This window comes from Stegodyphus dumicola, chromosome 1, assembly GCF_044657685.1.
Source record: "Stegodyphus dumicola isolate Sdum_Otavi_A_Nest chromosome 1, ASM4465768v1".
In the NCBI taxonomy this organism is placed as follows: Eukaryota; Metazoa; Arthropoda; class Arachnida; order Araneae; family Eresidae; genus Stegodyphus; species Stegodyphus dumicola.
In genome coordinates this window covers 143,058,187-143,071,466 of record NC_140768.1, presented here as the reverse complement: position 1 = coordinate 143,071,466, position 13,280 = coordinate 143,058,187, and the positions used below count along the sequence as shown (strand labels likewise).

Genomic DNA, 13,280 nt, shown 5'->3' with positions numbered 1-13,280 from the left:
GTTCTTAAAAAACTTGATGAATCTCTACATGAGCTAAATGAAAATACCGCATTCAACTTGAAATGAGTTCAGTCAGAAATTTACCAGCACAATAAAAAGAGACACGGAGGGGGGGAGAAAAAAATAAAGAAATAATTTTTATATCTACTCAAAAAAATGCGGAATGAACAGTAGCAACACAAAACATAGTAGACAATTAAAAATAGTAATTTTAATGAATCGATCATTAATAATGAAATTCTGGGCTTATACCACATAATCAGAGATAATGTAAAAATTTTCATACATAAACAGCAGATTTTATCCTACAATATGATTCAGTAATTAAGAGCAGGTAATATTTTACCAATTTGCTAGCCCAAGATCCCATCATTGGTTCTAATGCATTTTTCAACAAACAGCATTACACATCTGTCAAATAAACTGCAAAACAAGGCATTAAAATAATACAAGTAATTAACATATTGGCTCAAAAAAGGCATAACGAAGAGCACTTCTACACAAATTCAGTAAAAATGGCACATTTACTTGAAATATCCTCAATCAAAAGTTTACTATTACATGTATAAGAATTTTCGTGGTTACTTAAAAAAAAATGGAAACAGTAATCTCTACACGACCTAAATGAAAATGGCGCATTTATCTAAAAACATGGTAATCGGCCAGATATCTACCAGCACATAAAACAGAAAATGAACATGAAAAAATATACGCATGCAAAAATTACTTTTCATATTTAATAATAAATGTAAGATATAAAGCAAACACTTACCAGAGAAATAGAAACCTTGGTTATTTGACGAATAACCTGAAATTTGCCATTGCGCACATCTAAAAACACAAAGCTTCATATTAATCAAGCAAAATGTGTAAATTTGGAAAACAAGGTATTAAAAATTTATGGTAGAATTTTAGCATACTTACGGATGAAAAACAGACATTCGTCAACCACAGTTCCAGAACTAAGAATGAGCCGATGACGCCAAATTACTTGGCGAGAAAGTTATTAGTAGATCTTCATGCAACCCAAGACAATCTCGTAACTCCTCCCATTTCTTCCCCCTTTTTTCTCGTGAAGATAACCTGTTAACAACGAATTCCTAATTGTGTGTTTATTGCGTTTAGGGATGAATGAAAGAAACTTTTTATTCGAATTAGAAACCTTATTGTGCACATTTATTCACGTAATTATCAATATTGCTCCTTGATTTTGTGATTTGTTACCCTTTTTTGCGATGTATGTTGTAAATGCTACGAAAATCCAGAACGGAACAACACGTCTAACGGTCATTCCGCACGTTTGCAACATATGTAATAAAGCTTTTCTTCAAGAAGTCACCTTAGCGGAACATCTTCAGACCCACGCATCAGGAGATGAACCAGTTGAGAACAACAATGATTTGTCTATTGATGCAGAAAACGCCGTAGAAATCAAAGGAGATAAGAAATATTCCTGCGATATATGTGATCGCAGTTTTTCTTCGAAAGCTTATTTACAGAAACATATTCTTTTGCATGGTGGAGAGAAACCACATGCTTGCACTGTGTGCAATAAAAGTTTTGCATTGCGAGATAACCTACAGAAACATTATCGTATCCACGATCCGCTGAAACAGAGATTCTTTTGTACGGAATGTGGTAAAGGTTTCACATCAAAGCAGTACCTCCAAAAACATGAACTTATTCACCGAGGGGAAAAGCCTCATGTGTGTACTGTTTGTCAAAAAGCATTCACTCTGAAGACAAATCTGAATAAACATTACCTTATTCATTCTTCGGATAAATTGTATTTTGTTTGTAATGTTTGTAATAAAGGTTTTTCTTCCAAAGCCTACTTGGAGAAGCATCATCTAATTCACGTAGGAGAGCGACCGCATGTTTGTGGTGTTTGCTTCAAGGCTTTTACTCTAAAAACAAACTTACACAAGCATTACCTAACCCATACTGGCTACAGACGGTTTGGCTGCGACATTTGCTGCAAGCGGTTCAAAACTAAAGGTGCTCTAGATCAACATTATTTCGTGCATTCTGGGCTGAGACCGTATTCCTGTAGCATGTGTCACCGAACATTTAAACAAAAAAGTCATCTTGAAAAACATTTTCAAACACATATGCTCGTTGAATGGTCGGATGCGAATGCCGTAGTGCCGAATGATCTTCCCTGTCCTGATGACTCTGCAGCAGAAATCATAGATCATGATCCATGGCCAGTAGAAGTGTCTGATATAAAAGAAGAACTTTCTTAGAAATATTAATTAATTTATCAGATTTCTTGCTGTACATATTATTGATAATTAATCTGTAAATCCAAACAACTAAGCTGCAGATTTGTTCCTTCAAGAAAAATATATTTAAATATGGAAAGTTTTTTTTAACTTGGGGGGAGAGGAAGAAGTGTGTTTTGGACATCAAAACTTTCTTATATTCATCTTTTTGAGTCCGTCTTTTTGGACTAGTGTAAAGTTCTCGAAAATCAATCTGAAAAATATATTTACATACAAACAGCCATAAATGCATATTCAAGTTTTGGCTTGGTAACAATTATATATTATTAAACATTAGTGATGATAAACATAAATTTAATTTCATTTACATGTATCTTCGTTTATTTTTGATTTAAATGGTTGACACATTCATTTCTCAATTAAGGTTTTCATTTTGTTTTATTAGTGTCCAATTCATTTTTGTTTGATATGTTTACATATGTTTTGTATTTGTTACTTAATTTATCATTGTTAATTATGATTATTTTATGTGTATATTTGTTTAGTAATAATTTTGATGAAAGATCAGACAATTGAGCTAATTTTTGTGCTTATGTTTTGTATACATTGTAAATACAACTCTTTAATTAAAACTTCTTTGATGAAATTTGATGTATAAACTATAATTATGGATAAGTATTTCCCATATATCATAGTTTTCTGGTTCCTGAAAAATACAGATAATATTGCATTATTGCAGTTACATATAATTTATGATTTTGAATAATGAAAGAATTTAATAACAGTTCATAAGAAGTTTAATGATATTAGACATGATGAAAACTAATCATAAAAGGGTAAGAAGTGTTATTACTTGAGCACTTCCAAGTCCTACTATTGTTTCTTATTTTAAATTCAGGTCAGGCTATTTCCATTAAGTTAAAATATGCTGTTAATGGACATAATGCTTTTCATGCAATTAAGTCCATTGTAAGTAAGTTTTCAATGCATTTTTCTTATTGTTATTTCAATAAAAGTTGTTTAATTTGCTGTGAGGGAAGATATTTTGTTCTTTTGGTAAGCATTTCTGATGTGCCTGTGTTTATTACATAATTGTTTTGTTGTTTTCATATTTCCATTTACATATTCATTTTGGAATGGGTTATTTTTATTCTCATATATTAATTAATTCTTTACAAAATATATGACTATAGTTTGATATCATTAAGTGTTCAAGGTTCGTTTTCAGCACTGGCAATAGAAGCATTATGTAATTATGGAATAAAATTAAGGTTGTTATTACATATTACTTTCAGTACAAAAAGTGAAAAAAAGTACTTTCAGTAATTTTCGTGCAGTCATGTTGTTAACTTGTATATGAGTTTATAGTTGGAAAACTTCATTATTGTGCTAGTTTTAGTTTGGTTTATATAATGTAGCAAAGCACTCGAGGCATACATTTGAAGGATTTTCTAAGGAAAACTAGCTTGTATGTACATTATATAAAGGGAAAAACATGAAAATGCCCATGTAGACAGCCCTAATGTTTTGGAAACCTTATGGCGTGATTGGTTGTAATGCAGGACTGCGGTGATTTTGATTGTTGGGAAAATATTTCTCGGCTTATTTCTGCATTGGATGTTGGTTAGGAAGTATGTTAATTATTTTGTGCTGTACATCAGAAAATGGCTCCCGGTTGTAAGATTAACCTGAAATTTCTGTACATTTTAAAATACATGGGAAAGAAAACATTGATTGACTGGCATATAAATGAAGATTTAAATAGCTTCATTCAACTCTCAGTAAATTATGCAGTGACCATCAAGAAGTCAGAAACTGGAGCTCATATCAACACTATGGAAAGTATGTGGGATGTAATAAAATGGAATTTTCTAAAGAAATGTCACTGGCAGTATGGAGGGTATTTTTAATATTTACTTTTGTAAATTTATGTGTGCGAGGGCAGTGTGCAGGTTCTAGTTCAGATAATTTTAAACAATTTTTACGTGCTTTTAACCTTTAACTGTTGTGAGCGGTCTGAGAGACCGCTGAAGATTTTTTAGCTGTCGTTTCCACCCCTAAAAAATGGAGAATGATAATTTTTAGTGAAAAAACGCATTTCAAATGGTGCAGAAAGGAACCAAATCGGGCGGTACAAACACCAAAGCATAACACAATAATTCAGCTCCTTGGTCTGAAACATGCTGCAAAAATAGGCTCTACAGCAGAGCCCAAAGATACCGTAATTTCCGGAAGAAACGCCGCGGCGTTTACGTGTTTAAAACTGAAATTTTCAGCGGGTGCGGCGTTTAGGTGCACTAAAAATAAAATATTTCCTATGATGGTCATTGTACATAGTTTGGATGGCCTTGTCATTGTGCATAGATTGGTGCTGTTCCCACACAAAAGACCACTCAGTTGCTTTTTGCGAACGTTATTTTGTTTACGTTCTTTCCCTTGAACGGACCTACATGCCTTATTCATCCTAAACGAGATCTCAGAACAATAACATTCTTCCCTCTTTCAAATCAACATTCTCATCAGTTTGAATAGTCTCTCTCCTCTGCCATTCAATGAATCTTCCAGGACCCATCCTCTTTCCACCCCTGCCTTTTCTGCAATTTTTTTCAAAGGCGGGCACGACTCCACCTGCCTCGCAATAACGAACTCTGACGTATTTCCCCTTCAGCATGAATGGATTTTTCTTGGCATTCTGCCAAATACAGATCCCATCAGTTAGGGTACAAGTACTTGTTGGATAGTTTTTAATTAGGGAGCGGAAAATTTTTGAAAATGTCTCTAAATGGCACAGAAGCTATACATTTCTTACCTTTAATTTATTTTTGAGTTATGGTTTCATTTCATGCATTTTTCTTAACTGGTATGTCATATATCAGGACTTAGGTTGAGTTTTTGCATCTATACGGCCCACGACGATGTCACGCGCAATTTAATCTATTGCGGCGTTTACGCTAATGTGGCCTTTCTTCCGGAAATTACGGTACTTGGAATTTGTGTTCATACATATTGTTCCAGTCATATCCTGATGCTACAAAACTGAAAAGAAAAGAATTTATGCTTTTATTAGCTAATCAACAGTGGCATGTGGTAGGTTTTTTATGCAGGGTGTGCAGAGAACAACAATAATAATAATAAAACCATAAAAATGTACATTAAACACTTCTTTAACTTTTTATTATTCATTTGTACACAAAATTCATAGGTCTATGTGTATTACTAACAAAATCATCAATTACATGATCATAAAACTCTGGTTTTGACTGTAATAAGTGTAACATTTCTTTTCTATTGTTATTAGAGATAAATTGCTTAATCTATCCTGCCTGATTGTATTGCATGCATAATTTTTTACTCTTTTCAATGCTGAAAATGATCTCTCCACTGAAGCAGTTGAAAATGGAATTGTACAAATTAAATGTGCCAATTTATTTACTTCGCTTAGGGCATCTGTCAAATCATTCAGCATTATATGCTGAATAAGTTTCAATAAATTCATTTCGTGGTATGACTCACTACGATAAAGAACGCATAATTCATTGCTTAGCTTTACAAAATCAAAATGTTTTGAATAAGCGTTCTTTAATGAATTAAGGCATTCATCCGGAAATTTACTTTGATATTTCTTTAAAAAACTGAAATTCAATAGTTCAAAAAATTTGAGCGAATTAATTTTTTTAAAATAGACATCTAACTGACAATAAATAGTGTCCATTATTTCATAATATAAATTTTTAAAAGGCTGATCTTTGGAATATGGTAACAGGTAGTTTGGCGACATTTTGGAGGCGATAAAGGTTACTACCTAGGACTTTGGTAATAACATGAGAAGTACTCAATTCCGATTACGCATTATTTTGTGTGAGGGAAATGAGAGATCATGAGATATGTCATGTGACATTAATGGACGAATTACAGTTCTTTAATCGGAAAAGGGGGAAAATTTGGAAAAATTATTTTGTATTAAGTTTCATTGAGTGTTGTGTGAAATAGTGTTGATTAATTTTCGGATTGCATGGCGCTATGTAAAGTGAATTCTAAATTTTTAATGCGTTTATCTGATAATAATAATAAGTTGAGATTGTGTGAAAGGAAGGATAAGTTTGAATGGCGGTGCAAGAAATCTGGTGAAAATGGACATTTTGTGAAACGGAGTGTAAGGAAAGCTACGTGGTTTGCTGAAAGTAGTTTGACTATGGGTGAAATTTTATTAATTTCTTATTACTTGGTGAATAGACTGCCAGTTGACTACTGGATTTCGGATTTAGAAATTAGCAGTAGTACTGCAGCCGATTGGAACTCTTTCTGTAGGGAAGTGTGCGTGCCACGTAATGAAGATTCTGAAGAAGATTAGGTAAGTTAATATTTTTAATCATTTGAGGATATTATTTTTATGCATTGTTGTAAATGTAAGGAGTAAATAAATTAATATGGTATTATTGGAAAATTGTTATTAGTAATTAGGATAGTAATCTAATTTTTATTAATTTAATGTATGTGCTTATTTATATTTTAACAAGTGTTTTTTAATTTAATTATATTTTAATTTAATGATTGTGATTTTGTGAGTTATATGTTTGTAGTATTTTGGAATATGTTTGAGTAGTATACGTTGAGTATTTTCATGCATTTTCGTGAAATTTTTCTTATTTATGAGAAAAAAGCAGTGTACATGGATATAGTGAAGAGTGTGCGCAATGTCATTTTTGTGCAATTCTGGGATGTTTTTTTAAGTAAAAATTAAGTCGACGTGTACATGGTTTAGTTATATTTTAATTAAATGATAGTTATTTTGTGAATTTTATGTTTGTAGCAATTTGGTATACGTTTCAGTTGAAGTAAACGGGCATGGAAATAATTTAAATATTTGACACTAAGTATTTGTAACCATTTTTAACGTTTGCGGTAGAAATTCGTTGCTGACGTTTATAATATAATAGATAATTTAGAGGTAAAAGTTTTTGGATATTTTATTTATTTTATACGTGGAAATGTTCATCCTTGGAAAGGGTACATACTTTTTCGCGATCAGGTAATTTCATATATGTTCTTTTTACAGGATTTAAAGATTCACAAAATTTTCATGCATTTTCGTGAAAGTTATCTAATTTATGACAAAAAAGCAGTGTACATGGATATAATGAAGAGTGTGTGCAATGCCATTTTTGGATGTTTTTTTAAGTAAAAATAAGTCAACGTGTACATGGTTTAGAGATATTTTAATTAAATGATAGTTATTTTGTGAATTTTATGTTTTAGGAATTTGGTATACGTTTCAGTTGAAGTAAACGTGTATGGAAATAATTTAAATATTTGACACTAAGTATTTGTAACTATTTTTAATGTTTGCGTATAAATTCGTTGGTGACATTTATAATATAATAGATAATTTAGAGGTAAAAGCTTTTGGATATTTTATTTATTTTATATGTGGAAATGTTCATCCTTGGAAAGGGTATATACTTTTTTGCGATCAGGTAATTTCATATATGTGCTTTTACCGAGTTTAAAGATTAAGAAAATTTTCCCGGATTTTCGTGCAAATTTTCGTAATTTATGAGAAAATAGCAGTGTAGATGGATAAAGTTAAGAGTGTGTGCAATGCCATTTTTGTGCAATTCTGGGATGTTTTTATACGTAAAAATAAGTCGACGTGTAAATAGTTTATGTGTACGTGCTATTCTGAAAAACGTGCAAGGAGTTTGCGATTCTGCACTTTTTCCCAATTTTACAGTTAATATTTGTCATGATTAAGCAGTTTTGTTACGTAAAATTTCTAGCATAAGTGTAATTCGGCTAGTAGATTGTTGGAAAATGTGTTGAGTAAATAAAAAGAAAAGAAACATGTCTTTACTTCGTGAAGACGAAATGGCGGTGAAAAAAAAATAGAGGGTTGCTGTAGCAGAGTTCGTCGCCAAAAAATCGCCAAGTTACCATAATCCAAAGATCAAACTTTAAAAATGTTGGTCTCGGTCTACACTTGAGTTTTGTAAATTTACACAACATTTTTTTAAATTTGGGGGACCCACTACAGAAATAGTCTCTTCATAAACTTCATCAAATGCAACAGAAGTTTGCATATTTTGAATTGCATCTTTTACTTCCTCTACTTTTTGACTAGAATATGCTATATCTAAGTTAGTTTTTTTTGTAAAATGTCAAATAAAACATCAGTATAATTAAACACTTTGGCAAAAATATTTAGTAGAAAATTACCGTTAAATTCTTCAAAAAACATGATAACTCTATGGAATATTAATTGTATCGTTATCCCAGCCTTCTGGATTCTCAATAATATTTTCAAATAAATCAGATAGACTTTTCGCTTTTTATGGTATTTACCAAATGAGGTGAATAGTTCCAACGTGTTGTAGATAATTTTGGAAATTTTCTTTTAATAATTTCATTTAAAACATGATTTCTTTTTGTAGACACCGAAAGAAATGAGGCTATGTCAGAAAATGTTGCAAAAAATAATTTACAATTTTTTATAAACAATACAGATTGCGACAGAACTAAATTAAGTACAGTGCACAAACATAGCTTCTGGGAAAATTTCTTTTACTTTTTACTGCGTCCCATTCAACGCTCCTGCCATGACTGCCATCCCATTGTGCGTTTGAGCAATCAGTTTATTCTCACACCCCCATCTCAAAATCGTTTCTTGCACAAAGCTTCCGCTGAAAGTTCACCACTAACATCTTAAAAAAACAAAAGTCTTTCCACTTGTGCACTACAATTATTAACATATCGTAGGACAACCAATAATCGCGATTTGTGAGATATGTCAGATATTTCATCCAGCATAATAGCAATGAATGGCGTTTCTTTTACCTCATTTTTAATTTCTGAAATTACAATATTTTTTATCAATGCAATAATATCATTTTGTATTCTATTAGAGGTTCCAGAAAATACAGTTGCAGTTCTTAGATGGGTTGCTAAAAGGTCATCATGTTTACTAATTAAAGTTATTAATTCTATATAATTTCCTCAATTAAGGGAATTTATATTCTCATTGTGTCCACGAAATGCATCTTCTTGTTTTACTAAGTAACAAACTACATCTATTAATCTCTTAAGAATATTTCTTTTTCTTGTTACTTTTTCATTGTGTTGAACAATCGATGAAGCCTTTTATTGATCTAAGATTAAATCTATCCTGGCAGTACCAGATGTTTTTAATAGTATTACAGCATTTATGTGAGATTGTGTTTTTTCATGTTTCTTTGCAGCTTCGGGGAGATGATTTAAATCACTGTAGCCTTGTTTTGTCCAAATATTCTTGTCCTTTTCAATTACAACAAAAAGTAAACATTGCCAACAGTACAACTTATTCAATTCACTACAACCGATTAACCATTTAAACTTTTCATACATAGATTTTAGAAAATGTCGTACACATTGTTGTCCGTTAATCTTAATGATTTGCGATAGAATAATATCCGGCATCGGTCTACTTAATTTAACTATTTCGTTTTTTGTAGTAACGTCTCGTCTCGAAAATGGATTTTCCAATAAATCTTTAATTATTGAGACATCTGAGTTCTCCATTCTGAAATGGGTTATTCATTATGGATATAAATTTAAAGAATATAATAAATAAAATATTTACCTACGAGTAGTCGAGGTATAACTATAAAAACAGCTAAACTTACGAGAATTCTACTAGCACTGAAGAAAAAAATCATGTCTTGTGTTGTATGGTGTCATATCGGCAGCGAAAAAGCAACGTTTCGGGCTTCCACGGAAAACTTATATTTTCAGCAAACGTAGCACCACACGGCGCCCGCCGCTGCGGTGGCTCATCATCAGCCTGATGAGGATCCTAATGACATCAGGATGAGTCATCAAGATGCTCATTGGTGCCGACAAACCGAACGTTTATTCCACGTTCAGAGGATTTCACTGCACGCTGGCACAATAGAACGAGCTGTTTCTCGTTTGATCAGTGGATTAAATTGTATTTATTAATTGTTTTTAACATTTGGAAATCATATATTCTGCGAAAAACATCTCGACAATTTTTAAAAACAAAACTAGGGATATAGTGTTAGACAGATATAACTTATATACTGTCTGTAAGACGCAATGAATGTTAAAATTTAGACTGTTCTGTTAAAATTCGTTTCTTTTTTGTCTAACAAAACAAAATTGTTTTTCAGCGAATTATTCGTATAAATAAAATACATCGCCGAAATTACTTTACCACACTAAAACATTTTCCTTTATATTGATGAAATACTTCTTTTATATTTCTATAAAAACAAAATCTTATGATATATAAATTTAAACATTAACCATCTGCAAAATCATATGGCCAGTTAATCAGTTAAAAAGCCAAAAGTGCTTCAGCACGTAAGTCCCTGCTGTAATACAATTCTTAATAAACCTTACCTTCGGATGATTCTGAATGCCAAGTGCAGGAAAAATAGCTGCACTTCCCTCATTGCTATAGTATGCTGTGCTTCTCCAGTAGCCCATACATATAAAGCGTGATTTTCTGTTAGTGCGCAGTGCATACACATCAAAACTTCCTATGTTCGTTTGCGTTTGAACGTACTACGTGGTGCAGCACCTAGTACCGCACGCACTGCGGGAATACAAGCAAGCAAATCAACATAGTATTTGAATATATTATTAATAATATTAATTATATACCATATAAAGATAAGTGCAGAAAATTATTGTTTCATAATTTTGCCAGGGTGTGCAGTGCACACCTTGCACATATGGACCGCACGCCACTGCTAATCAACTTATTAAACCGCACATGAAAGCTGGGATAACTTCCGCTTTTTTGCCAAGGGAACTGAAGGTAACAATTAGAAGAATCCTTGGAAATTAAGGTAATGGATTTATCAAATCAAGAAGAACAATTAGAAGAAGAGATTACAACCAATCTCTTCTTACAAGGTGTGCCCACCTTGTAAATAATTGGCAGTACTACTTAATAAAGTCACATATTTTCATGCATGATTAATAAAATCTTTCTTCTTTTAAAGTTTTATTCCTTAAAAAGAAGAAACAGTCATTTTTTTATATGAATTTAACTGCGTAAAAATAAATATTTAAAATATATTGATTTAAATGAATTAGAATTCCGTAAATATACATAAAGTATCTATAACATTCCTTAAAAAGGCATAAAGGTATGTATTTTTACACGTTTCTTTAAAGCGGTCTGTGAGACTGCTCACAATAATTATGCTGAAAAAATTATCTCAGCAGTTAAAGGTTAAGGCATTCTATGTAATACACATTGAAGACACAGAATTTTCTAAATAAGGTAACATTAATTTCCATTTTTGTGTTATTTCCCTCTTTGCTTTTTATATAAAACATTGTTTATTGAGATTATATTTTTTATGTTTTAATTATATTTTATGGCATTATGTTTTGGATGCTGTTTTACTTAAGAAGGCACTGCACGTCAACAGGAATAGCACCAATTTTCACCAAGGGGTACCCTAAAATATATTTTTCTCAAAAATTAAAGAAAAAATATGAAATAGTATTTTATGGCATAATGAAGCATTTATGACCTAATAAAAATTTACAAAAAAATAAATAAGAAAAAAAAAGCTTATTTGTTTGCTTTATTAAACATTTCTTTCAATATATGTTGTTTAATTTGCTTCAATTTTGTGCTAATTGTTTCTCTTTAATTATATAGATAAACATAATATCTTGTTCAGTTATAAATTTTCATTGTTCAAATCATGTAATTGCTGTGTCAAGAATTCGCACTAAATTGTCATTCGAAATCTTTTCTTGTTCTCAAAAGCCTCTCTGTCGCTTTATTCACTATCCGTATGAATTTTCTGGATTCAGTACCATAGTACAGATTTCGCTATCCATTAGTTAACTGATCATTGGAACATTGTCACCACAATAAAAAACTCCTGTTATGTCATCTTCATTTATTAACAGCTCTCCATATTTCTTTAAAATTTCCATTAATTGGAAAATTTAATTTTTTTGTTTGCGTTATTTGAACACCTCCTTATTCACGGTTATCACCATAAAGCTTCTAGCATTCACTATCCACTGTTGCTTATGTATCATGAGATAGGCGACTAAAGATATGTTATTCCACTTAATTTTATCTTACTTCTGTTGCTTGCTGATGAAGTTAAGCTTGAATTGTATTAATTATTTATTATACTTGAGCCAATTTCCTGCACATGCTTAAAGCTTATCTGAGTCCTGAATAAATAAATTGACACCTATATTTAAGGTTTATTCAAGTCCAGTTCTAGATGTTTTGCAGCCCGGGTGCAGTCTCTGTGGATCGGAATTCTGCTGCCAAACGCCTACCTAAATAAATAAATAAAAAAAAAATTCATCTCAGTGCCTTTCTTTAATTCTAAAGATTTTGCCATCCTCTAATTTCGTTGCTCAGTGCTTCTGTAAATTCTAAAAATTTTACCCACTGCACCAGCTTTAACTCTGGGTCTAGGCTTATCTGAACGCCAAATCAGTTATTCTCAATTCACACAGCACTAAATTTAATATTTTGTAGAAGTTTCATTTACAAAATCTTATTTTTCGCAATTGTAAAACAATTTCTGTTAAATTTCTCATCGTCAAAACACTCTACACTTCGTAGGGAAATTAGCTGAAGTGTGTAATCATTCCCAAGCATGATATCACTTTAAAAGGTTACCATGCTCTTTGACATTCAGTTATTAAAATTTAAAAAAAAAAAATGTTTAGACATCACTGCGTGAGTTATTTCTCCAGCTGCAGTTTATTGATAGTCCTAAGGTGATGAAAGCAATGTAATAATAATGATTCACCAGGTAGGTATCAGTGCCGAAGTGAAATTAGGAATCAGGACTCTCCACATGTTGCACTATAATAATAATATGAAATTTACAAATGTAAAGCATTAAAAGTGTTTCTGAAAAAAAAAAAAAAAAGATTTGCAGGTGATCCAGAGGTTTGGATTTTAGGTCATTTTGAACTCTGTACTGCACTGTTATAAATACAAATTTATATCAAAATCCTTCTATATATGTATATTAAATAACTTGTTGCGCAGATACTGAATTA

At 31.6% G+C, this 13,280-nt stretch overlaps 1 protein-coding gene across 1 annotated transcript; it reads left to right on the top strand.

Annotated features, from left to right (window-relative positions):
• The first annotated feature begins 1,056 nt into the window (after positions 1 to 1,056).
• On the top strand, positions 1,057 to 5,547 carry LOC118180412 (uncharacterized). The gene has a single exon (XM_035349522.2). It carries the CDS (start codon positions 1,236 to 1,238, stop codon positions 2,244 to 2,246), a length of 1,011 nt encoding a protein of 336 aa, XP_035205413.1. The 5' UTR covers positions 1,057 to 1,235; the 3' UTR covers positions 2,247 to 5,547.
• The last annotated feature ends 7,733 nt before the right edge of the window (positions 5,548 to 13,280 follow it).

Bases quoted from the DNA above. Each gene is read 5' to 3' on its own strand.
- LOC118180412 (XM_035349522.2), top strand. From the start codon at position 1,236: ATGTATGTTGTAAATGCTACGAAAATCCAGAACGGAACAACACGTCTA.